General features: G+C 28.6%; 1 protein-coding gene and 1 long non-coding RNA gene across 2 annotated transcripts in view; one reads left to right on the plus strand and one right to left on the minus strand.

Annotated features, from left to right (window-relative positions):
* Positions 1-1,723: 1,723 nt before the first annotated feature.
* LOC129965592 (uncharacterized) overlaps positions 1,724-26,733 on the minus strand; it is a 63,518-nt gene continuing 38,508 nt past the window's right edge. Inside the window, exon 2 of the long non-coding RNA XR_008784226.1 lies at positions 1,724-1,937. This is a non-coding gene — a long non-coding RNA (uncharacterized LOC129965592). The remainder of the gene's footprint in view (positions 1,938-26,733) is intronic.
* Positions 13,609-26,733, plus strand: part of LOC129965591 (glucocorticoid-induced transcript 1 protein-like) — a 93,717-nt gene continuing 80,592 nt past the window's right edge. The window contains exon 1 of the mRNA XM_056079620.1: positions 13,609-14,054. Within this exon, the coding sequence (XP_055935595.1) occupies positions 13,799-14,054 (256 nt within the window). The 5' untranslated portion in view covers positions 13,609-13,798. The remainder of the gene's footprint in view (positions 14,055-26,733) is intronic.

A 26,733-nucleotide genomic window follows, 5' to 3' on the forward strand; every position in this document is an offset into this window, starting at 1 on the left:
TCATTTCATTTTGTGAAAGGATTAGATTTCAGTGGTTCTTCCCTAGGTCGATTGATTAGCGAGGCATTAATCTTGTCCTTTCACAAGGCTTAATAAAATAATCAGCAGCCCCGAAAGGTGTTAGAACGTGTCGAATATACTCTGGAGATTCAGAACATCACCTCTGCCACCCACCAACGGCTTCAGTGAGCCTCCATCCCCATGCGCGACCCTTCTCTGCGGGTAACGTAAAATCCGCCCTTCTCATTCATGCTGAGAACGTAAAAGACACGTGGCTCCTAATTTGCATCGATCGAAGCGACACCTTTCCTCCACTGCCAAAATGATTCACATTTCATTTTTATTCCCTTCACTGGAAGACTCTGGGAATCGATACGCGAGCTCCTCCTTCTCTTGGCCAATCAGCGGCCTCTTCAGGGACTCATTGTGTTCGAGAGAGAAATCAGTAGTAACCCTTTGTCTTTGGCCGGTGATAAATATTTGAAAGATTTTACTCCAGCACACGTTCCTATCAAGGAAACGGAGGAAAATGTTCCATCGAAAATCGTCTGCCTGAATTCTTAACTGCAACCTTCACTCTTGTTCAAGCACAATGCATTGCTAATAATTAGAAGCTCGTTATTATTCATTACGAACAATAGCTGAAAACACATTAAAGAAATTCTGATTCACATTGTAAAGAGAATTAATTTTATGGTTTTCTAGAATGCATTAGCATGAAAATAGATTACAGAATTATATTTTAGAATGAACGAATGCTGAAAACAAAATGAAGGCAGTCTCCCCCCCCCCTTTGCAAATCATAATGTAATAATAAACATGCAAATAGAATTTCATAAATCTGAAGGTTTAATTTGAAAACTTAAATATGTAAAAAAAAAAAGTATATATTCCTGCCATTTAGATTTATACGTATAAATTGATGCAGATGTATAAGCAAATATATAAAAAATAAAAACCTACGTCCATAAAAACGTAATAAAATCTTTTTATTTAAAAAAAACATTTTAGAATAATCAAAGTTCTAATTACTTAGCAACATTCTTCCTCATTATCTAAAGGTAATGTATTACTCAAAACTTTACAATAGAATTGAAACAGCTATTAATTTACTTTCATAATTTTCGAACATCAATAGAAACAGATTTAAAACAGAAGGTATAATTGTCAAAACAGTTTCATGAAGTTTTTATTTCAGTGTTTCGTCACTCATGTTTTGTTTTTGTTTTTTTCTTTATTACTTATTGAACGAGCATGATTACCGTACTTCAGATGTTTTCAAAGAAATATTTCTCATTTTCTTTCTTTTACAATAGAATAATTTCACTGAAAATATTTTAAATCCTCCAGATTGTTAAATGATATGAAAATATTCGGTTCTTTCAAGACTAAACATATGCCTTGAAAAGCATTAAATCTGCCTATTTCTTTCGCTCAAGAATTGTAATTTCTGAAATTATTCGTAGAAAATTATCAGTGAAGGTGGAAAAGAGGGAAAATCCCTTTTCCGGCCTCTTCTAAATAAAATAAGAAAATTTTTGTATTTTTTTAAAAACAAATCAAGAAATATATCTAAAATTTTAAAGAAATGTCTTTACTTGACGTAAGTAATATTTGTTTTGAATTTTTTTTTTTTAATCTACTATTGGAAGTTTGTTTAACCAAAATATGTATATGCGTTGACAATATTTTGTTAAATGAAATAGGCTTAGATTGCAAGAACTTATTCTTTTAGAATTCCGATATTATAAATATCTTTATTAATTCTTCTTTATACGAGACAATTGTATATATTTTAGAAGTCATGGCCATCGCCTGCTTAATAAATTTTTTTAATTATGAAATGCAAAAATTATATTATTCTTGAAAGTATTGGAGTATATTTCCACAATCTTGAAAAGGCATCTTAAGGTCGTTCTCATCGCAAAGTGGCCATTCTGAAATGAGAGATAAAAGCTTTAGAATCGGTTGCGTCGATTTTATACAAACGTTCACACTATCTAAAAGAAATTCACACACCACACAAACACCATTTTATATTAAACAATTACAATTTCTTTTTATTTGCAAAAATTAAAATTGCTATAAAAATTATTATAAAGTGAAAAAAACTTCGACTTTCGTAACTGTGTTCTAAAAGATTGGAGATATGATTTTTAACCACTGGTTATGTAAAAATTTCTGTAATTCATATAAAAATTTCATTATCCACCCTCTTGGGGATAAATGAAAGAAAGACAAACCAGTGGCAGGTGATTTTAAGAAGAAATACCAAATATGACCAAACGATCTGAAAAGTTGCTCTCTGAACGATCTGAAAAGCGAATTTAAATTTACCTCTGTATCATTTAGGAATAAAAAAACTATAGTAAGATGTAAAAAAATCTAATTCAAATCTGTATTGATACAAATTTTGACAGTCGAATTTAAGGTATTTATTTATAATATATTGCTTATAATTGAAAGTAACAGATAAGATTTTACTAATGTATCATTCTGTAAGTTAGAAAAAATTCTTAATTAAATTGATATTTTATCTTGTCTCAGAAAAATGATTCTAATATTTTGTTTCCAAAAACTTTCCGGGACATAATGATTGGTGTCTTTTTTACATATAGAAATTCTTCGAAAATTGAAAAATATTTGAAGAATTTACAAATTTACATACGAGAAATATTTAAAACATTTATGAACTGATATTAATAAAATAAAATGGAGAAAATGGCTGACTTTATTCAAAATATTCAGTTATATATTTTTCAGTGTTTACAGTAAAATAAGTGAATTTCATTATGTTAAATAACAAGATATCAATTTCATATTATAATCCTCTTATTAAACTAAAGCTTTTTCATTTTATTAGATGCTTATATTCTCTTGTACATAAAAATCCCTATTTTATCTTTTTTACTTTTTATGCGATATCCTGGAATTTTTTTTTTCTTAATTTTAATCTATGTGTAATAACAGAAGTATTTTATCTATTGGTAATTCCATGCTTTAATTCCAAAGTATTTACAATTTCAATATTTATTGCTTACCATATTTCTTCAACTTGTTCGTTCCTGGGTACAGATAGAATTTAAGACTCGTACGAAGATTTTATAGAATTTTATTTAACTTGATTTGCTTCATATTTCTAAAGATAGATTTGTTAAAAATAGAATGCTTTTGGTAAAAGATATGACACACAAAAAAGTTTTCAGTGATTGAGTACGAAAGTTATCTCATAAAATCTAATTGGACTACCTTTGATTTTTTAGAAATCATTCTACTTCTTAATAATTCTGATTTGTGTATGTCTAAGTGTATTTGATGAGTGCAATTTCATAATATAATGAATAAAAAACGATACTTTTAGGGAATGTACGTCTAAAAAATTTATAGGATTTTTTTTTTTTTCGAGATTAAATAAAGAACAAAGCAAGAAAGAATGATCTCTTACTGAAAATTGAAAGTATTCGTTGATTAATTTTAAGATCGAATTTCGAATGTTTCTTTTTAAAATTGTGTCAGCAATGATTAAAGGCAAAATACATAGAAATAAAAATGAGCTTTCCATTCTTTCTTTCATATTTTTTTCCCTTTTTATTATAATAGGCAGTTTAAAATTTATGTTACATACATAATTTTGATAATTTAAAAGGGTGACATTTAATGTTCATGTAATTTTGCTTATTTTGTTACTCCTTTGTTCATTGTTTTATTTAGATTTTTATCATCAATAAACCATTCTTTTCTCAAAATTTCATAATTTAACATATTACATGAAATTTATACAGAAACTATTAAATAATAAGAAATGATTAATTATTTCTGAGTGTAAAATTAATCTCTAAAATTCGTAATATAATGTTTTAGTGTCTCTTAAAGAACATATTACTTAATATTCAGACTATGTTCATTTAAGCAACGTAACATTATTTACACTATGTTTCGATACATCTAATTTTTTTATTATCATTAAAATAATTTTATCAATAGCATTTTATCTTTTGCTATTTAACTGAAAAACAACGTAAAATTTATGCTGAATTGAAAGATTCTTTTTTCTCCTCTTTAGAATGATTTTATTAATTGCGTCATTTCTTTAGAATTCCAAACTTAAAAAGGCGAGTAAATCTATCACTGTTTCGAAGAGATAACGAAATCCCTGGAAGTACAAGCTGCTTTTATCGTTAGTAATCGTATCGTAACCTAGGTAAACGTAAACGCACGATTTTATGACGAAAGTGTACTGCGTTAACCATCTAGGATCCAGGAGAGGGCGCTGCAAAGCATCGTTCGATTTCTCGCCAAACCTGTATCCGTTTGCTAGAAATCATCTATTATCGCTAATTGAAAATTTTATCTAATGTGGAATGTGTCAAGAACTTTTCAAATTTTTTTTTCTTTCCTATTAGATTAAAATTAAATCAAGCTTAAAGTTTCATTCGGTTTAAGAATGCTTGCGTCAGATAAAGCCGAGATTTTTTTTTTGTTATCAGGTAAATTTGTAAATAACTAATTCTATTTTAACAATTCAAGCACACAAAGTTCCATCCGTATGATATAAATAATTAAAACGATTTCAAATTTAGTGATTTCCGAAATATCCAAATTATTTTTAACATAGAAAAATATCATGTGTCTTTTCATGTTGTTGTTCTCGTTCATTTTGAAACTTATTATTTTTTTAAATATCTAATGACGAGTATCAATTTGTTGGCACTATTTTTGAGAATTATTTTTGTCTCGAATGGCTCAATATGCAATTACGATCACCAGAAACGTATGCAGATAATACATTATAATTCAGATGTGCAGATAATAGAATCATAAAGCATTATAATTCTTATGACAGATGTCTCTAAAAGTCAAAACTTATTTATCGATTAGCTGAAACATCCGGCATTGCTCGAAATAATTAAACATTTCCATCAAATACTTTTAAAGTGAAAAATACTTTTATAATAAATGTCATAATGTACAAAATTCTCTTATCATTTGCAACATTATTTTTAATTAAAATATAAATATCAGTTACAGGAAACATTTTCTTTAAAAAATTCGTTACGCCTCGAAAAATTACAAACTGTTCCAAACAAATTTTAAAAACTACATAACTACATAAAGCTGATTTTTTTTTCGCATAAGTTATTTAAAATTTTAAAGAATAATATAAAATTTAATTCAGCATTACTAATGATAAATAGGACAGGCGAATAAATAACATGATTTAAAATATTTTAAAGTTTCATGGGGATAGTAACACTAATGATGAAATAATCTGTTCTGACATATAAGTACAATTCTCAATGAATAAAAAAAAATATCTATCTTATTTATTCTTACGAACCTTTACTGAAACCTTCCTTATATTTCATAGTATTTGAGTGCAAATTTTGAAGAAAATTATCGATTAGTTTGGATTTCTATTGCAAATAAACTATTTCCGAATTTTTACTTTTATTTACATAGATAATGTTAAAGTATACTTATCAATCAATAGTTACTACTTTCGCTTGGCAATGTTATTATTTCCAATCCTTTGTATTTAAAAAATTGTAGAATTACCAAAGCTACATTACAAAGGGGCCCAAAAAAAAAGTTAGTACGTTAGAATTTCTTTCACTTGTTTATAGAATTAATTTACATAGACAGAATCCATTTTTACAACAAACTTTAGTGAATTAGGCAATAAGTGCTTTAAGAATGGCTATATATATGAGTTTAGTTAAATAGGAAATTAGTTAAATAATAAGCATTTAATAAAGCTATTTTGCTATTTTAAATGCTATTTTTTTCAAACTCCAAATTATAATAAAATATTCTAATTAGAAAGCCTCATAAATTATTATGCAATGCATATTTTTGTTCAAATTGGTATAAAGATTTTATTTTTGCTGTTTTTGAATTATAGAATAAACAATTCGTAAACATTAAAAAGATTTAGTAGTAATTTTAAGGTTGTTTTTTTTAAAGTGATAAAAAAATTGAAAATTTCTTGTTTCTTTATCATTTATCTTCATTATTTAAAGACTTATTATGGATAGAAATACAACTTACTTCTTAATTCAGTACAGAAGTACAGAATACATTTCCCAAGCTATCTGCAAGGTTCTGAAGAAACGATAAGCTCCTAAACAAGTATGTTTTTGATTTATACTTTTTAGACGTGCCCCCACACCTCAATTCTTCCAAATTTCAAAACATTTTTGACTTTTAATATTGTTATTTAAAGTTAATTTATGCATTTTTTTTTTTTTAATATAAGCATTACTTTCGCTTAGCCTAAGAGAAAATGCTCTAATCGTCAAGAAATTCAAACTTCAGATTTTTCTGAATCTCCATGTGAATCCATCACTGAATCCATAAATTTTTTTGGAAATATGCCTGCCTTTCTGTGAACATAAAAACACTTTGAGCTAAACAGATGAAATTTGGCAAACACACAAACTTTGTAAATTTCTAATAAATATTGAATTGAATGTATTCTGAGGAAGTCTGTCTGCCCGGCTGGCCGAATATAACTTTACATGATTGTTGCAAAATATAGAGAATTAGAAGTATAACAATTTGCTTGATACAAAGCAAAAAACTTTGAACTGTAGATATTTGACAGATTTTGAGCTAAATTCGTAGGGTGGATGATCTTTTGTCGGTCTCTACTTTCACAAGCATATAAACGCAATGTCTCAAAAATGTAAGACTTTATAATAAGATATAAATTTGGTGTGTGACTTTATGACAACAATGCTAATATTGTGTCAAATTAATCGGTCGTAAAAATGGTGTTCAAAATGCAAATTCAGTTTTCTGGTACTTGATTACTTACCGCATGTCAACAACTAATCGACAAAGATCACACGCTAACAGTTTTTGGCATGCGGTTAATAATGCATAAATACATCTATTAAAGAGTATGAGAAAGTTTGGCTGAGACTACTCTCACTGTTTTTATTACTTTTTAAAAAAATTGATTCCGAATGTAATTACAAAATATTTATTTAGAAATTAAAATAAAAGCAATACAATGTATCTGGTTTAGGAAGTTTGGGAAGAGGGCCCCTACATCCTCATTGCATGTAAGATAGATGCCTATAGGGCTTCTTTACAAGTTCGCTGCCACAACTTACGCCTGATATTCGGACCATCTATCTAATTAGCAGACCCCTTCTTTGCTATCTCTTAACTATAGAAGAGAAGGGATCATCCAATAAGATTGATGGTCTGGTACAATTACATATTATCTGTAATTTACAGGCGCGTAATCCTGCAGTCAATGTGTTGATTAGATGCATCTTTCTTCTAATCCAGTGGATGCAGCAGCATTAAAGTGAATTCAGAAGAAGAGAGTTAAAAACTGGCAGCCAAATGAATCAAAATGAAGCTCAACTCAATGCAGTTGATCTCAATAGGCAACGAGTATTGTACACAAAGTACCTTTCTTTTTGAATAGGAGCACTTCCGTGCATGCTAAACGCACTCGAAGCTGTTTAGTGACGCAAGGATTGGAGGGGGATTAGCAGTTCGTGCGCGGGAAGTCCAGAGCCCGATGTCCGTGGACGGACATCCAAGGGAAGGGTGGATGTTTCGGTTTCTGCGCAAATTCATCCGAATCGATCTATTCACCCTTTCATCCCCACCCGGAATGCACTTTGGGACGTGGGCAGAAAATAGGAACATCCTCTGTGAACCCCTTGCTCACTCTCTTCTTGCAAACGACCACCAAGACAATGGTCATCGAAGAGCATCGACCGGGCCTCCTTCTAGCGTTTCGAATCCCCTCGTTCACAACAATACTATGTATGCAATGCGAAAATTCTTTACAACACTGGCTGGTGGGAGAGCGGTGGGGTGGTGGCTCGTAGTAGTATACTACTTTGACCCTCACCTTGTCTTGTTGCGAGTAGCGATGCACGGTCCGCCAGTCGTAGAACCTGTTTCGGCTGATGGCGCCAAAACCGTCATTGGCAAAAGACCCCCCCCCCCTCCGGTCTTTTATTCCATGCTTTTTTTTATGCAGCTTTTCTTCTTTTCTATTGATCTGCTTTAAAAGGCAAAAGTACAGTAGTTTGTTGATTGGCACCAGATTTTACTTATCATTATGTAAAGAAAAGGAGATATCTTTATTACTTAAAAATAAAATCGTTTGCTTATTTTGATTAGCAAATGATTTTATTCCTATCTTTTTGTCTACCTCCTTTTTTTTTTCCTTATAAAAATATATTTCCTTTTCTTTTTTTCCTCTCTTCTTTTTATAAATTTGTTTTAAAATTTCACCGGGTCAGACATTTTAAACGTTTTAGCTGCCACTTTCCTAGGTGTTCATTATTATTAGGAAACAAATGTTTTAGAATTCATAATTTTCTTTATCAAACGATTTTATTACATTTTTTTATTTTCGGAAAAGAACGTCTTATCCAATAAGCTAATTGGACTGTAGCCCAGGGGCGTTGTTCATTGAAAGGTGCCTAAACATTTAATATGTTGAATTTAGTTTAATTTTGAATCACTAATAATGTAAATTAGTATTAGGAAAAACCGATCGTCACCAAGTGTAAATAATATAAGCGTTTTATGTATAAAAGGTAAAAAATTAAAAAGTAGGAGTTAAATCAATTTTACTGAAGAATTTATCACAAACAAATATATCAATGAAATAAATAATTCGCAAAATATTGCATAAGCTGCAGAATGTTTATGCACATATAGCTATTGTTACATTAATTTATATATTCTATTGTGAGAATATATAAATTTCGTTTAGTTAAATAATAATTATCCTACACTATAAATACTGATGCATTTGCACTTTTATATAAAATAAATATGCAGTAATAGAAGAAAAAATGCTATACTATCAGCATTTAAATTAATCATTTATAGAATAAAGAGTGCAAGAAGCTTCCTTGCAAAATTGCATTTTAAAAAAAGACATCGATTTGTAAATTGCAAATGAAATAAATCACCCCTCAATCGTTTCATTAAGACGGTATTCTTGTTGAGCTGTTGGCATCAAAATTTTTATTTTGAGCTCTACTAATAAAGGACCAAATTATTCCAGTCTAGTATACTCAAATTTGTTAAGCCGGCCTTTTCTTCATTCCTACTTTCTCGGATAGGAAGTGTAGAGAAAATATTGTAATCATCAAAAAATTAAAATTATACATATATTTTTAGAAAATCGTACTCTTTTGCATACAATTGAGCATAAATGTTAAGCATTTTTTTATTTTCTCACATATGATGTAATATCATTTAACTTATTAGTAGCTTTTTTGAAATTACAAGTACAGTACACTCCCGATTATCCGCGGAATTGGGTGGCGCGGCAGCCGCGGATAACAAAAATCGCGGATAATCCGAATAAAGCTAAAAACGGGTATAGCAAAAAAGAAAACAGTCATTCCAACTTTGAAAAATCGTTTTATGTACAATAAAACGTAAAATAAACAGCAGGAAATGTTTAACTAGCGCTTAATATTTTAGTATATCACTCAAAGCTAACCTAAAATGCATTTTGTTAATGAAAACAGAAAAGTGCTTTGTATTTACGAGAGGTGTCAAGGATACACAGAAAAATTAATACATATGTACTGTTTTAATACTGTAATGTATTATGTAATTACAAAAGCATAACTGTAAAACTACACCTTTTTGAAGAAATCAGTCAAAAAAAAAAAAAAAAAAAACCTTCGTGTGGCAGGCGCGGATAACCCGCCCGCGGATAATCGGGAGTCTACTGTATTTGTTATATTATAAATATTTCAAATTTAACTCAAAATATAAAAACATAAGGAAGATTTTAAGGAATGAAATAGTTAATTTTTTTGTTTGTACATTGTACATTTGGAAATTCATTTCAGTGTTATAAGCATCTTTTTATTTTCGTTTTTAAATTTATTTATATTTTTAATAGCGCTTCCAATTCTCATTTCTGTTTTCTTAATAGTTCCAATTTTAAGAATGGTACGTAGTTTATATCTAACTATTTTTCTTAATTCCATTTTTATAACACATAAAAACAAATTATGTAATTTCTCTAATAAAATCCTGCTTAGTTATTCAGATTTCTTTTGAACAATTTGAACTAATTCGTACTTCGAATTCATTTATTAAAATAACAATAATAATAAAAAAAGATGTCAATACAGATTTCGAACAAAATTAATAATGATATCGCAGACAGAGACGTACCTACATAAAATTGCGCTCAGGGCAAATACCATAATAACGTCTCTTGCGATTTGTTAAACTAATCCTCATAACGCACCCTTCTTCCAAAAAAAAAAAAAGTGTTATGGCGATTGGGAGTTGATATTAGGCCTAAATAATTATATATGAATTTTTTTTAACTAATAAGCCCTAACAGCTGGTCGCAACATCTTAATTATTCGAAAAAATTAATTAAATTATTTATAAAAAATAAATATTATGAAAGTTATAAAGGCAATTATTAAAAAAATATTGTTAAAATGTGCTTCCAATGTCTTTATTTAATTTCAAAGTAACATTCTTAATTTTTGTTTAATATTTAAGATCAGTTAATCTTTTTTTAAAAAAGATTTTAGCCAGTATTCTTTACTTTTTTTATATTTTCTATGATTGTGGCATATATTGCTGATTGTTTTTTAACATTTAAATCGAGGAAAAATAAGTTTTCGAATATTTAGAGCTTATTTTGCTTAAAATCAATGCAATTCAAAGGCCCTTTCGAAAAATTCGTTTCCAAGCGCCATGCCAACATTATGGGCAGAAAAAAAAAGTCGAGCATTTTTTTTTGATGTGAACTTAACAGTGAAATAAATTGAATCAGGTGTTAAAAAGCAACAGAAATATCCAATTAGTAGCTAGTTACTCTATCCATACCTTTTCCATCGCATATGGTTTTTTTTCTTTTAATGTATAATTTCTAAGCTCAGCCATTTTATTATTGATGAAATTTATTCATGATTCTTCTCATTCAGTTTTTAGCAATTCTAAACAATCCAACATTTTAAAACACTAATCGGTCTTTTGCTTTGTTATGTAAATAGAGATATGACCTTCCGAGTTTAGTTATATAACATCCAAGTTGAGTCTAGTTTATCGAATATTACTCACATGATTCGCTTATATCATTGAGATATATTTGTCATCGCTAATTAATCAAAAAAGTATTTTCAAAAACATTCGTGGCTCGGTTGGGTATGCAGAAACGATGTTTGCGTACGGAATTCAATTAGTGGTTTGAATGTAGGAATTAAACGAAGTAGCAAAATATATAGGAATATTAAAAAGAGTGGGAAAAATTCATTCTAGCTATTAAGAAGTTTTATTTTAGTTCTAAGGAAAAAGAGTGAAAAAAATGTACTTTTTATTAAATGTAATTATATTATTCCACAATTTTGCGCCAGTTGGCTATTCTGTCTGCCCCACCCCAGTTACGCCACTGCCACTGAACTCAATGAAAGCTGTCTAGGTTACTCACTAATAATGAATAAACAGTTTTATAAAATTTCAATTTACAGATTTGTCAAATTAAATTAGGCAGCGAAGCGTTTAAATGATAAAGTGACAAGCACTTGAATTTAAACAAAGGGGTCTTTTTTTTTTCTTTCTTTCCGATTCTTTTTGAAATGAAAAAAATTGTCAATCTCTTCTAAAAATAAAGAAGAATGTGTCTGTGCTTTTGTGCTGGCGTAGGCATGCCAGACGATTCGATCTAGAGCTATCAAATTTACTTTGGAGAGCAAAAATCTCCATTTCAAAGCATCTTTTTTTTTTTTTTTCCTTGAAATTCTTGTTTGAAATTCCGATATCTTGGCGTTTTTCCGCGATTAAATTTTGAAATATTATTGTACAAAAACAAGTTTTTACATCGTTTCAAAATTTAAGAAGATAATCTTAGTATTGGTATAAATTCATTGGATGTGTAATTTTTTTTCTAAATTTTGAAATTTTTTTAAAAGCATATTTTCAACTATAACTTAAAATAATGCATTTATTCGTTGCAGATTTAAATCGTTTCTATTGTCATATTAAATATTTAATGAAATTTCTAAATTAATTATTTAATAAAATTGTTGAATTAAATTTTAACGATATTTAAATACTGTTTTATGAAATATATAATGACGTGATTTTCTTTTATTACTGAAAGTGAAAGAATGATCATATCCGCCGAAATAATGCGATAAATAAGAAAGTAAAACTACAATATAACGAAAAGCAACATATAATTAAAAGATATATTACCCGCACATTTTCTTGATATTATGGGACTTCATTCTATTTAAAATATTCAAAATAAAAAGAGAAATGTCCAAGTTAATAAAATAACAAGGCGGCTCTAATGCTTATTTTATTTTTGGAAACATTTATTTTCGGAGAAATCATGTAGAAAATTAAAATCATGCACAAAAAATATTTGACAATTAATTCAATTATTTTAAACACAATCACTATGTTTGACGAATCAGCTGATCGCCAGAGATAATTAGTAAAGGAAATAAAAAAAGATTTTATGGGTATAATTAAATATATATAATTCCTAAAAAGAACACTTTAATTTTTAAAATTCTAATTGTAAATGTGAGCTACTAAAAATGAATGATTTTCTTAAACATATACTTCATCACTGGCCAGAACTGTTTCAATAACTAAAAATTAATTTTAAAGCAAGAGTAAGTTTTTTTTTAGTTTTTTTAAAAATAATATAACGTTTTGTTCCTGTGCATCGTATCCAAAAAATTAAGTGACAGTCTGTAATAATGGCTGAAATTTATTCTTTTTTTGTAATTACTTTTGTAGGGTTGCAAATTGGTAAATGTATCCAAAAAAAATTTTATTGCTAGATCTTTTTATGACAGATTCTTCCACTTTCTCTATTTTCCATTCTCATTTTTATATATATAAAAAAATCAATGTTTTAAAAACAAATTTTGTTACTTTTTATTATAAATTTATGATTCGAAAAAAAAAAGTAGACATTTCTTTTGTTCAATCCCAGCCACAGGCTTTTTTTTCTGATTATATCTTAAAGCAATTGAATAGTCTTGGGGGTCATTCTATGTAAGAGCAGGTAGATATAGAATTCGCGGTCGTATTTATAACTTCAGAAATCTGAAATCTTTTCCTTATTTTTTATTAGTTAAGTAGCTCAAAATCTTACCAATCTACTCTAATTGTCATTCAAACACCTATAAAATATTGTACGAAGCATATCAACTTATAACTCTACGCGAAACTTTAACTGAACATGATTCCATGGGAAGTAGAAGCATCGGCAATGTATAACGGACAAATGATTCGATTGCAGTGCTCGAATGAACGTTAGAGGAATATCAACAGTAAATCACTTATTTTTACAGTTTTAAGTAATTTATTTCATGGATTTCAACGTATCTACAGCTATCAAGAAAAACGCTGCGTAATGCACTTTCAAAATGCGATTAACTTCAGCTCATTGAATAATTAGGCTTGCAGATTACACAAGCCATGTTGGGAGTTCATTGGCGCTCTTGGGGAATTTTCTCCTGCTGTTTGGCGAGTTTTAGTGTGCACGAGCAGAAGGCAGAGTAAAGCAACCCTGTATTTTCTACTACATCTATCCATAGATGTTGTATGTTGCTCCTTACGCACTATTTTGACAGACGGAGCGGTGAATGTGTCGGTGGAAGAGAGAGAACTGAGGATCTCCGAGAGACTATGTTCTCTAAGCATCGTATTAGGGAATTTTTATTTGTCAATTCTGAACTCTGGGTAGTTCAGTAATAAAATTAGGATCTTCTCATAACGAATGCAAGAGCTTTTATAAATTAAAAAATATACAATGTCGGGCCAACAATCGCAGCGAGTGCGAAAAAACGTTTCTCCCGGTGGTACCGCTACAAAGCAGGGTCCTATCAGGGCTATAGTTCCATTGTCTTTAATGCAGACTTGTAGTCCTACGAGATGTCTAAAGAGCAGCCCTTCGAATTCACCACCGGTCACTTGGTCAAGCGATGGAACAAAAGTCAAAACACGGCTGTCGCCTGACAATAGGATATCGCCCGAATCCCAGTCCACTTCATCGCCAGGTTGTAGAGGTGAGAAAATACTTTTTTGTTTTTTATTATTTAATTAACATCAAAATGCACTGGTAAAAAAATCATTTTCATACATTGTTTTTGCATGTTTGCACTCTGATCAGATACAACTAAAAAAAAATCTGAGTTCCAGTAAAATTAAGCTTTCTAACTGTTGTACATTTATACAATTTTATGATAATGAATCGATATTTAAATATTCATCAATTTAACACACTGTCGTGAAGTTTTGATAAAGATCCAAACATAACTGTGTATAAAAATCAACGTCCATTTAATGATCTTCAAGCTGGACGCCATATTTGTTGGATGCGTTACCAAGATTTCCTTTTACTAGAAAATCTTAAAATAATTACTAATTTATTTCGTAATCATCAAATCTACATTCTAGAAGTTACAGCTTTTGTTTCAAATACGATTTAAATTCTTGAAGAATTTGATTTTAATAGTATCGAATTGTATTGACTGTTTACACTTATGTTTTTTTCATAATTGACTCCGTGCAAAAAAAAATTCCTTAAAAATATGAAATAATTATCCACCTTTGTCATTTTATAAGTTAGTTTATGTAAAATATAATTTCTGTAAAAATTTACTGATTGTCAATGCACTAAATTCTGTTGTGCATATATAAATAATTATTTTTGTAGCAAACTGACCAGAATATGTAGACACAAATAATATTTTATTTTTAAACTTTTACAGCGATGTTCATATATTTAATAAACATTTACTTTATAATTATATGATATTGTAGATTACTAGTTTTTTGTATAATTTCTTTGTTCCTTTTTAAGATCAGCCATATTTAAATCTTGATTTACCAACATAAACAGAAAAAAAAAAAATGTGGTTTTACAATTTAAATTTAAAAACACATTTTGATTAATTTCTATTATGGATTTAATATTGAAAAAATGCTGTTTCTTAAATTTCTTATAGTTTTTGTTTCAGTTTAATAAATTTAGTTATTATAGTTGTAGCTTGATATAGGAATAGAAATAAAAACAATTCACTTTTTATTTATATTAAAATAAATAAAGATATAATTGTTACCTAAATATATTGTAATAACTGTCAAAATTATATTTCTTTTAATTCGAATTTTAGGAGTATTTTATAAAATTCTAAGGAAATTCTGCCATGTTTTTTATATTATGTGAATTTAATTCACTACAATATTAATATAGAAAAATATTTTTGAAATCCTTTAGAGAGGTAAATTGCACATTTAAATAAAATTCCAAATTTTCATGTGTAGAAATTTAAATTTATTGCTTTATATTTATTATTTGTGTAATTATTTTAAAATGACTGGGAACAAAGATTTTGAATATATGTGTGAAAATTGTAACATTGCTTTTTGTTTCCTTTTTCTCCACTAAAATAATTATTTCTTGAAATGCATGAATTTTAAAATCTATTCTTATCATAAAATTGATAAAGATGAATGAGAATAAGTGGCACTTTTATAAATAGAAAATAAAAGTTTATTGTGTAATAAGCATGTCTTTTAGATTCATAAAAGGTTTTCATTGTTTATATTTTGGTCTAAAAATTAAGCCGCTATTCTGACATTGTATGATTTTTTCCCCAGGAAATAATATTGTTTAAAAATTAAGCATATCATTTTTATTTGAAAAAATTATTAATTTTATTTGTCTTTTTATTATTTAATTAATACCAATTAGTTACGAGCTTACTGACATTTATTTTGATCAATTATTTGATCTTCTTTTCTCTGTTTATTATTGCCACTTTTCCAGTTTTGATAAAATGTGTGTTGCAAACTAATTCTCAAATCAGGGTCATATATTATCTATTTTTGAATAGCTAAAAATAATGCAAGTTAAATATTTCATCCTTTATTGTTTTTAAGATCAATTTTAACTAGTTAAGGTTATGTCTCAAAATATAAAAAGCAGAAAATTAATTTATAGATATTTTAGTTTATTTATTTTTGCAATTACTTTCATGTGAATTTATAATTTGATATTGCTGTTCATTGCAAACCTTTGATCATTAATTTGAGTCAGGAATAATTAAGTAAATAAATGATAAAATTTTGAAATTTTCTCATTTTATGAAAAGAAATATTGATATATTCTTCAGAATATATAGAGGTAAGTATTGATGTATTATGAAGGATGATCAATTACAATAATAATGAAATAAGATTAAGATTAGACAATCAATAAAGATAATTTAAAATGTCTATTTAATTAAATGGAATGAAACTGCTCTGTGAATTTGTTTTCCTTCCTTTTGTATGTGGCTTTATAACCCATATATCCTATCTGATGAGAACTTGCATAAAATATTTGCTCTCTTTAATTCATGTTGTTCATGTTTAGCTTACAAATTTATGACTCCCTTCTCCTACTTTACATTAATAAAAATGCACATTAAATATAATGTAACATTACCCTTTTCGTTTTGAGAACACAGTATTAAGATCTTCTTTGTCATATTTAAATTAAATTAACAAATTAATAGGTTTCCGTTACTAGAAGCACTGGAATTCATGTTTGTGCAATTTTGTTCTTTTGAAAGCTTACCGTGAGGAAGGATCATTACAGGTTATAACCAGTCCCTATTGAAAAATATGATAGGCATCACCTCTAATATAATTTTTTTTAATTATACAGAGCAATTTACTCTTAACTTTGGAATTGAACTTAAAAAGTATCTATATTTAAATTGTAACCACTTGAGAGAGGCGACAGATAAATATATATGCTCTTCATTTTGTAAAGAATTGTTACTGTATTTTGAATATACAGAATTATATCAGCTTTCATAGCATAAGTATCAAGACCATGGATCAAAAATAAGGAATTAATATTAGGTGTTTTTTTTTTTTTTTTTTGCAAAAATAAAGAATTAACATATCTTTTTTTTGCAGATTAAATGTTTTAGGTATATATTCAATGAATGTTTTACTGAATTTAGCACTTTGAGTGAGGACAAAAATCGATGCATATTTCATCTTCTTAATACTAAACTTTCATTACTAAGTTGTAATTGCATTAATTTAAGAAAGTTATTCATTTTATATATGCACTTACTTAGATTAAGAGATGAAATACATTTTCAAAAATATTATAATATTAATTCATAAATAAAGGTGATGTAGTAGAATTCCGTCAATGTTCTTATTTTTTTCAAGAATATGGATAGAAATGTAGGTAACAAACTTTCGTTATTTGTACCAGCATGGAAGAATAAATAAAAACCTTATAGTAATTTTAAGAATAGTAACTTATAAATTTTGAAAATTTTTTGAAACTTCAAGAATTCTGTTTTTGAATATATTATTTAAGAGGAGATTTCATAATATAATAGGATCCTATAAATTGTATGTAAAATATCAATTCAATTTTGATCCAACAGCTAATTTCGAAATCATTAGATAAATATATACTTTAAGATATACTTCCAATTGGAAAAATAGTTTGTAAGTATACAATTATACTGCTGAAAAAATTATATAGTCTAACTTTTTATACAACCTCCATAATCTTATTTATCTTTCTAGACACTCTATTATAAAAAAAGTTTCATCACTCTGCAATTTTAATTGACCAAAGTATTTCATTATTTTTATCTGGCTGTTTCAAGCACGAGTGCCTGCTGATTGGCATTTCTTCCATGAAGCACTTGCGGAATAGTTTTAATAATATAAAATAGTGATATTCAAAGCTAAATAGTTCAATTGGTTTTAAACAAAGAAGAATAAAAAGAAGCCTTTTGTTTTGAAATTTTTCATGCATTCATTTGATTAAATAGATTACAAGACTAATTAGTAGAAGGCTAAAAAGATTAAGATTTTAAGATTTTTTCAGCTTTAAACTTATTGATACAAGTTCTAAAATCTAAACTTTATGACGCATTTTTCAATTATAAATAAAGGCTTATCTCTAATAATTTAGAAATTAACTTTTGGGCCATGATAAGGACATCTAGCATGCATTGCCCGGTATCATTGTACACTGATGATAAAATTACTGATGCTGATAACTATTTTTAAAGTATCAGCTATCAAATCATTAAAAATTATTGAATGCACTTATGAAATTCTTCATTGAAAACTTTTAAAAATATTACTTTAAGTAAAAAATATTAAAAGTTTCTTTAGGAGTGGGGGGTGGAGGGCTTTTATAGTTTCTCTCTTGCTTTTTTAGGTTTTATACATGCCTCATTTTTTACAAAATTATATTTTAGAGCTTATCCTGAATTTATTATGTAATAAATTTTGCAAATTTTAAGCAGCAATTTTGTAAGGTGACTTCCTAATTTTGGTTTTATAATTATGTATTATTATTTTTTTAATTTTTCCAATATGATGTGCACCGAGTTTCTCTGCAAGAATTGGATCTTAAAGGTGCTTGCTGATTCTGCTGAATTATTATTTATTATTGTCTCTTTTATAGTTAATTATGTAATTAAATTGAAAATAATATTTTTATAGTTTCTTCCATTTGATGAATTTTTTATAATGTATAGGCATACTAATTTGCATTGTATATTTGTATTTATTATAAGAACTGTCTTTTTTCTTATTATTATGCTATTATTTGAATTAAAAGCTTTTATGAAATTTCTTTCGTGACTGATTAGATTTTGATTGTTATGCATGTTTTTTAAAACTTGCACAAACAAAAGTTTTTCAGATGAAGTAAAAATAATATTAGTTAAAATCAGTTAAGATTTAAGTAAAGAAAAAGTGAAGTTTAAAAAGAAAATACTCATAGGGAATTCATTGTTCAGCTTTGAAAGGAAGAAGCATTGGTCCATTTATAAGTGAATAATAAAATGAGATTGTGAATGCATGAAATAAGTATATAAGTAGCAAGTACTGGAATTAGATCTGTTTTCATTTTGCATATTTATCATTTGCAGAGATAATTAAAGGTTGAAATTATTTTTAGATTATTATATTGTTCATTTGAGTTCTCTTATTTATTTTATAAGATACTTTTTCTTTTCCAAAACACATATTATTCTATTTTTTACTTACGGTGTACCTTTTCTCTGTATATCTTTTATGGAGGATTTAAACTGAGATTAATAATATTATTAAAATAAAATTGCATAGTTGGGAGTGTGAAGAATAATACATATTTGTGGAATAGAACAACTTATGGGTTAATGAACAACTTTTAATTGTCTTGTAAAAAGCTAAATTTACTTATTTAATCCCTCTCCTCTCACGAGAAGTTAGCTTAATCAGGAAAAAACTTCTAGATAACTGAATGTTATTTCCTAATTTTTATTAGCTCCATTTTTTTTAAAATTTCATTTTCTATACATTATTAGGTGAAATTTAAAAAGTTATATAACTAATATTAATGTCTTTAATATGATGTTAACAAAGAGTTAATTAATAATAGAACTGTTTATCTTGCAAGTATTTTTTTAAAAAATGAGAGAATCTTATTTTGTTAGAATAACTTACAGAATGGTTAAATAATTGGTTTTCTTTTGGCATTTTAAAACTATATTTTAATGATAAATTTAATGAAGCCAAGAAATGAATATGTAGCTTAGATAATTATTAAAAATTTGTTTGTATAGTTGCAGATTTTGTTATGTAGCCTGCTGTATTTGAAAATAAATGGACCTTTTTGCAATCCATTTTGGGCAAGATTTTGTTGATGATGTTTAAAGGAAGTTAATTTCGTTTTGTTAACTTTGCACTGCAGATAGTTGCATACCTGCTTAAGAATTCATTTATAGAACCTATTATTTTTTTAGGATAATTTCTAGGTCAGGTTGTTTTGAATAAAATTTTTTATATCACACTATTGAGAAACTATAGAATTTTTCTTAGCATCTGCATCTATCCTACTGATAAATATTCAAGCTGCTGAAGATTAAGAGTTGTTAAGTTTAACTTTTTTAATACGACATTGCTGTAGGTTTTGTAGATGTATTATACATTAAAGATGAAATAGCTCTAGTTTTTGTTTTGCAATTATCATTGCCGTTTCCCAAAGCTTTATCGTCGTTGTTTCCTTTAAATGACATGCGTTAAGCGCGCGCACACACATACACACTGTATATTTTTAATAGTAGTGGAGATAGAGACAACAATTTAATAGTAATTGCAATTAACTTGTTTAAGTATTTGCATAAAAAAACGTTTTGGCAAATTCAACATGCAATATTTTGATATAACAGTGGCAGTATGTTGCACCAAGTTTAATGTACGAATTAGCAGCTGTATTTGGAAGCTTTGTTCCGTTACACGGCTGAATGATCGCATTTGTATGCAGTGCCTTTAGTAGCAAAAGTAAGACAATCCGAGTTAACTCGAATCAGTGGAGGCGTCTCGAAATAATATTATAAACAGTGTCAGTAAATTAGAGCAGAAATATGTTTTTGATTTATATTATTTCAACGACGAAAAAATATTAGACAGCAAAGTAAAAGTTTCTCATCAGAATTAAATATTATTAAATTCATCAGCTAAATTTAAATGTACAAAAAAATGTATCATTTAGAACTATTATTGGCAATAATCGTTTTTGCTTGTTACCTCCATGCAAATGCTCTGTCGATAGTTATATATATATATATATATATATATATATATATATATATATATATATATATATATATTAGTTATAACAATAAGGATTTTTTTTTGTATGTGGTATTTTGATGTAAAAAAGAAAATGAGATGTTGTGTATATAAATCTCGGCATTATTTCGCCTGTTACTTTTATACGCATATACACTGCATGGATATTTCAATTGAATTGGTCAAAGAAAAGGAATTGTATGATCCGAGGAACGCTGTTAGACTGGTATTTCAAACAAACAAAAACAAAAAAGATGGGGGAGGGGATGGTGGTCGCAAATGTGCCATTTTTTGTATACACTCATTTCATTGGGCTTTTCTTTATTTTAAAAAAAATGCCACCCCCAAAATGCGTTTTTTCCCCAAAAAAATTCTACAAAGAAAAAAAGCAACTTTTTTTCGCAATCATTACGAATATTTCTGATGATCTGGTTTCGATATGCGATCGCATGTCTAACCAGATGTGAAATAAAAGTTAAGTGATTTTTTTTTTTTTTTTTAAACTAGAACAAAGGAAAGGTTGTTTCTCATTTGCTGTTTTTCATAGCTTGTATATTTGAAAAAGATTGTAGAGTAGCAGCACGAGGAACTGGAATTGTTCCATATCACGAATATAAAACATATTTAAAGTATTATGTAAAATAATTAGTATTTGTCCACATTCCTGTGGATGCGGAGACAGGTGGCTCGGATATTTTTGATGTTTTAAAAACAAAGTAACGCACGTTTAAGTCTTTTTTTTTTTTTTTTTTTTTTTTTTAATTTCCTGTAGTTTTCAGTTTTAACTTAGAATCTAGGTTACGTATAGATCTAATGTATTTGGAAATTCGTTTGCTCGCACACACACACATATATCAGAATTAAGAAGAAAGTTCGTATTTCCCAATTAGTGTCATTTTTTTTTTTTCGTTTAAAGTATATGTGTTATATAATTTTGCGGTTAAATTACTCTCATATATATTTAAGCTTCTGCATATCTTAAGTTCTCCTTCTTTTGTAATTTGTCGAAATTAGATTTTTCATTTTGTATTCGTCAAACTGTTCTCCGTTAATGCTATAAAGCCATTTCAATCTGTTATTTCCTTTCTACTTTAATATTATTTTTTTAAATATTTAAACCGAATGTGAGCATGCGAAAAATTGCGCGTTTTTTACAGGCTCGTCTTTCTAACCTTGGCATCGCAAATGTGAAGGGCAAAGCATAAGAAACGTGTCCTCCATTACTGAATGCGGAGAGTTGTTAGAACCATCTTCTGCTGTAGGGGAGGAGAGAGAAATCGGAATATCTTTTTCCTGTGTTTTTTACTACTCCCTGCGCCGGAGTGGCAATAAGAGGCTTCTTCGGCGCATTTCGGAACACACCTGGGTTTCACCATCAGAGATCACGCTCTTGAACTTCGGCTTCGTGGAGGAAGGTTTTATGTCATAGGCAGGCATTTTCCCTCAATTCGCGTGCTTTGCTTGAGTTTCTGATGAAACAGTTTTGCCATCGCGGGGTGGGTGGGGGGACCGCTGCATTCGACGTGTAGTATATTCGTGATTTGAAGTTGGATCGTTTTTAGCGTTGGTGTAGACGTCTTTCTAAGGCATTTCCACTCAGAAGGTGACCATATTTTATTTATATTCAAAATCATGAATGGTGGAAAAATTAAATATTTTGCATTCGAGAGGCATTGGATATGGAGGAGAGGGGGGAAGGTTATAAAAACTCTGAGGTCAAAAAATTGACTTCAATAAATATAATTGTAAAAATACAATTATATTTATTGTTTTTTCTAAACGCACTAAAATGAACTGTTTTATGCAGTGAATAATTTTCCAAATTTTTTTCCTCTAGTACAAAATTGAGTTCATTTATTTTTCTAAGTACAAATTACTTTTTTTGAAAGAATTTCATCGTTTGGATTCAACATAATAGAAGAAAATCCAACTACTCGGGAAAACTTTCGTATGCAAAGAAATTTTTCTCTTTATTGAGCTTTATTATTTCTTTATTTTTAATTCGATATTTCTTCAGGTATAAAAAATTCACTCCTTCCACTGCATGATTACTTTTCGCATGCCCAACAGTACATGTTTTTTTTTGGGGGGGGGAGTGGAATCTTATTAAGTTTTGATAAACAAATGAATATAATTAACACTAGTCACCTTCGACGACCAGTTCATCATTTTATTAGCCTTATTTTAGCAATGGTAGTTGACTTTAATGAAGCACATCTTATCATATTAAATGAAAGTACAGTATATTTTACAATAAATAAGGAGTTTACTGAATGATTAACTAAATATATAGAAAGTAGCAAATCAGCCTAAATTCTTGATGCTAAGGCGTCTGTCAAAGCTTTATTTTGAGATGTCCTTTAAAAATGGAGGCGAAGAAAGGCTGGCGACAATTGATGTTGTATCAAAAACGTTGTGAACTTTCAAATGAAAGAAGAAATGACAAAATTTGCAGCGTGGTTGGAGCCGGACAAACTTTTTTTTTTATCTGCATAGACAATGCGCAATACAGTAGGGGTCTTTTGAAATTTGTCTCGAGAGTGGGTCCAGTTTTTTTTCCTTATTATTTTAAATATATAGATATATATATATATTTAAAAAACATTTTAGCGGAAGATTTCAGTTAGCATACTAAGTTATTTTTGTTTGCTAATATTGAAGAACGGATTGGTGAAAGACTTTTGGAAATTCTAGTTTTAGAAACTGTTATAAAGCTTCTTTTTTTTAAAAAAAAATCTAAAACCATCTGTAGAACATTACCTATTAATTGGAAAAAAAATATGGAAAAAAAAATTCAAACAGGAATCAGAAATGAAATACTTAGAACAAGTGTAAAAAAATCAAACTGAGACGGAGATGTAAGTGGTATTTGCGATTCGAATATTTTAGATGGAAATTTTCATTTTTTAATTCATTGACTATTGTATTCACTGACAGACATAAATCCAAAAATGATTTTTTGTCCCTATTTAGGGAAGTTTAAAAATGGAATCTATACCTTAAAGTCGGTATTTTTTTAACGGTGTCAATACTTTTTCTTGGACAATAGTTAGTATTGTAGTATGAGAAAATAAAACCCGTTAAAAACAGTTTTAAGAGTTCTTAAGGTACCACATCTCTTGGCAATGAAAAGTTCACGCACCGAACAAGCGAAGTGGCATTGGAGAGTGCGGTATCGGCAAAATTTGTGTTTGGCATGATTTTTAAGTGCCTCGTGCTCTGACTGTCATCGCGTGCCGCCAGAATGCTGCTTTTTTTTGCAACTTTATGCTCAGTAAAAATAAAAACGTGCTTCTAATCATCTCGGGAGGGAAAAGGGCATTATTATCGTCTGTTTTGTATCCAGGAGAAGACCGATTCAGTCAGTGTTCGAAGGAGCCTACCTCTGAATCGACCACCCTTCTATCGATTAGGCGCACACACTACTCTACTCGCGTAGTAATGAAGGGGATGGGGATAGGGGGCAGGTTCACCTTGAACGAACTTGGAGCCCTTGAACGGACGGACTTCCTGACTCCCCTCTAACCCTTCTTGTAGAAGTCCACTTATTTCAATCTCAATTTGGAATTTTTTTTTTTTTTTATCTGTCATGTATTGCTTGTCTTAATATAAATATTTAGAATTTAATCTGTACGAAAACGTCAGTCCATTTATGTCTTCTAGAGATTTTCTTTCTAACAAAAAACTGATGAAGTTGGAATATTTGGGTTCTTAAAAATGACCTGCTTATACAATGATTCATTGTGTAGTATTGTTCGAAATAGTTTTAATTGTTCATTAGTATTATCTCGAAATTTACATTTCTTTCTTGTATACGAGGTATGAAAATAAAGTATTACAGTCATTAAAAAAAATTAACCCTGGAGATTTTAACAAATTATCATTTATCTTATATCTTCCACTTGGCTTTTCTGTAAATACAAAACTCAAAAATACAATGATTTATAAAGATAAAATTTGGTCTTGATTATTTTTTTCTCTTAAAATTGCAAATTTATAGTATATTTCTATCCAAATCCGTCCAAAAGAAAGAAGTATGTCTATTCGTCAACATGAATTCAATAACTAGTACAATAAATGAGGACAACCGATATTATAATTCTGCATTGAATTTTGGACCAGTGTCTTTCGATTTCTCAAAAACGAAACAAGCCAGAAGAATGAGATTTAGTATGTGATCTTGACATCAAAATTATTAATCTGTATCAAAGTTTGGCCTCATTTGGCCTGGAAATTGAAGTCCATATTATGTTCTACTCTTCTTTGTAATACGGTATTTAATACAAAAAGCGCCATTTTGTGTACATATACGAGAAAGCAGGTGATTAATATATATAAAATGCTTAATAAATGAAAGGAAATAGTAATTTTGAATGAAATTGATGCAAAAGGAAACATTTCAAAAGTTGGAAGAATATTTCAGTGATTAGTATTTACTAAAAAGCAATTCCTATTTTTAAACCAACGAGAAAGAACCGACCGAAGGTTTACGATTCAGAACACCCTCTCGGCGTATGGAAGAATCTAGAATATGAGAAGGGGGGAATCAGGAAAAAGGAGCTTAACATATGAATGAAGAGCATATGCGGGCTTTCTGCAAGATGCCATGTATATGTGTGTTTCCTAACTGGTTACCCCAGTTTTCATGATAGGCCTCTTCAGCCATCAATTTTAATTGAATTGTGGAAATAGAAATTACTTTCACTAATCGCTTTTGGCGATTATTTGGCAGATTATTGATTTCTTAAATGATTGTATGAAGTTCATGATAATTATCTAACTGTGACGGATAAGTACATTTTAGCGTATGTTAAACATTCTGTTTTAATGTCCGTTTCTTTTACATTTTATTTTCTTTGACCGAATGGAATGCCTGCTCTTTCCAAAACATTTAATAACATTGTTCAGCCCCATTAATTAGCGAAACATTGAATTAAAAACAGCAATAAAATTATTCAATGAAGCTGTCTAAAACATTCGTATAATCATTTGATTACATTTCACTGTTGCCATTCAACTATAAGTATTAAGAACGATATCTGTGCCATGTACGTTAGCGTTTTATATACCGAGATTATATGATTCAAGCTGATGAATTTTGTATCTATTACACCCATGACATGCTCTTCATTATTAAAATGTTATTGCGAAATATATAACATGAAATTTCAGTTGTTTTAAGTTGTTTGAGAGGTATTATTACACTCTGTCATCTGTTTAATATATTATTAAAAAAATCTTATTGTGAAATGCACACAAAATAAATGATAATAATAAAGATGTAGCAGATAAAGATTTTTTACATACATTTAACTTCTCAGACTTTGAACAAGTATTAGTAATTGTCTGAAAAGAAATTAGAAATTTATATATATATATATATATATATATATATATATATATATATATATATATATATATATATATATATATATATATATATATATATATATATATGGCATTTTATCGCTTAATTAATAAGCTGCACCCAATCTACGACAGTTGGAAATTTAATAATGAACCGTATAATTTTAGCTATACAACATTAATTTTTATAAACTTGAAACGTTTGTAATCTTTCAGCGTAACCACTAATATTGTGTAAAACTTGCTTCAAGTGATTTGAAAGTCATTCTAAGATGGATATGTAGTATGTTTTTAAAAATCTCCGATTTAGTTCGATAGTGAATGGTTCAAGGTGGCTCTTGCTTTCTTGTAATTAAATCTAAATTGCAAAAATTCTAAATACAGATAGAGCAACTCTTGAGTCCCAGCGAACAAAGGATAGGAGTATAAAAAAAGTCATTGTTAATATCTCACTGTATCAAGGATTTTTAAAGCTATACGTCTCTTCATCTGAATCAACATAAATGATACTTTTTATATTATTCTACGATTTTCGCATCATTACAAGGAGTTAGAAAGAGAATTAATAAACGGAAGGAAATGGAATTAATCGCGCATACATAATTTCGTATAAATTTCAAATTATGGTGTCAAGACTACATATTAAATCTCTTTTTTGAGGAATAACCTTCATATACACTCGTTGGATCAATCTACAACTATGTTTATTGTGATGTTTTTCGTTAT

Source organism: Argiope bruennichi, chromosome 4, assembly GCF_947563725.1.
Source record: "Argiope bruennichi chromosome 4, qqArgBrue1.1, whole genome shotgun sequence".
NCBI classification, from domain to species: Eukaryota; Metazoa; Arthropoda; class Arachnida; order Araneae; family Araneidae; genus Argiope; species Argiope bruennichi.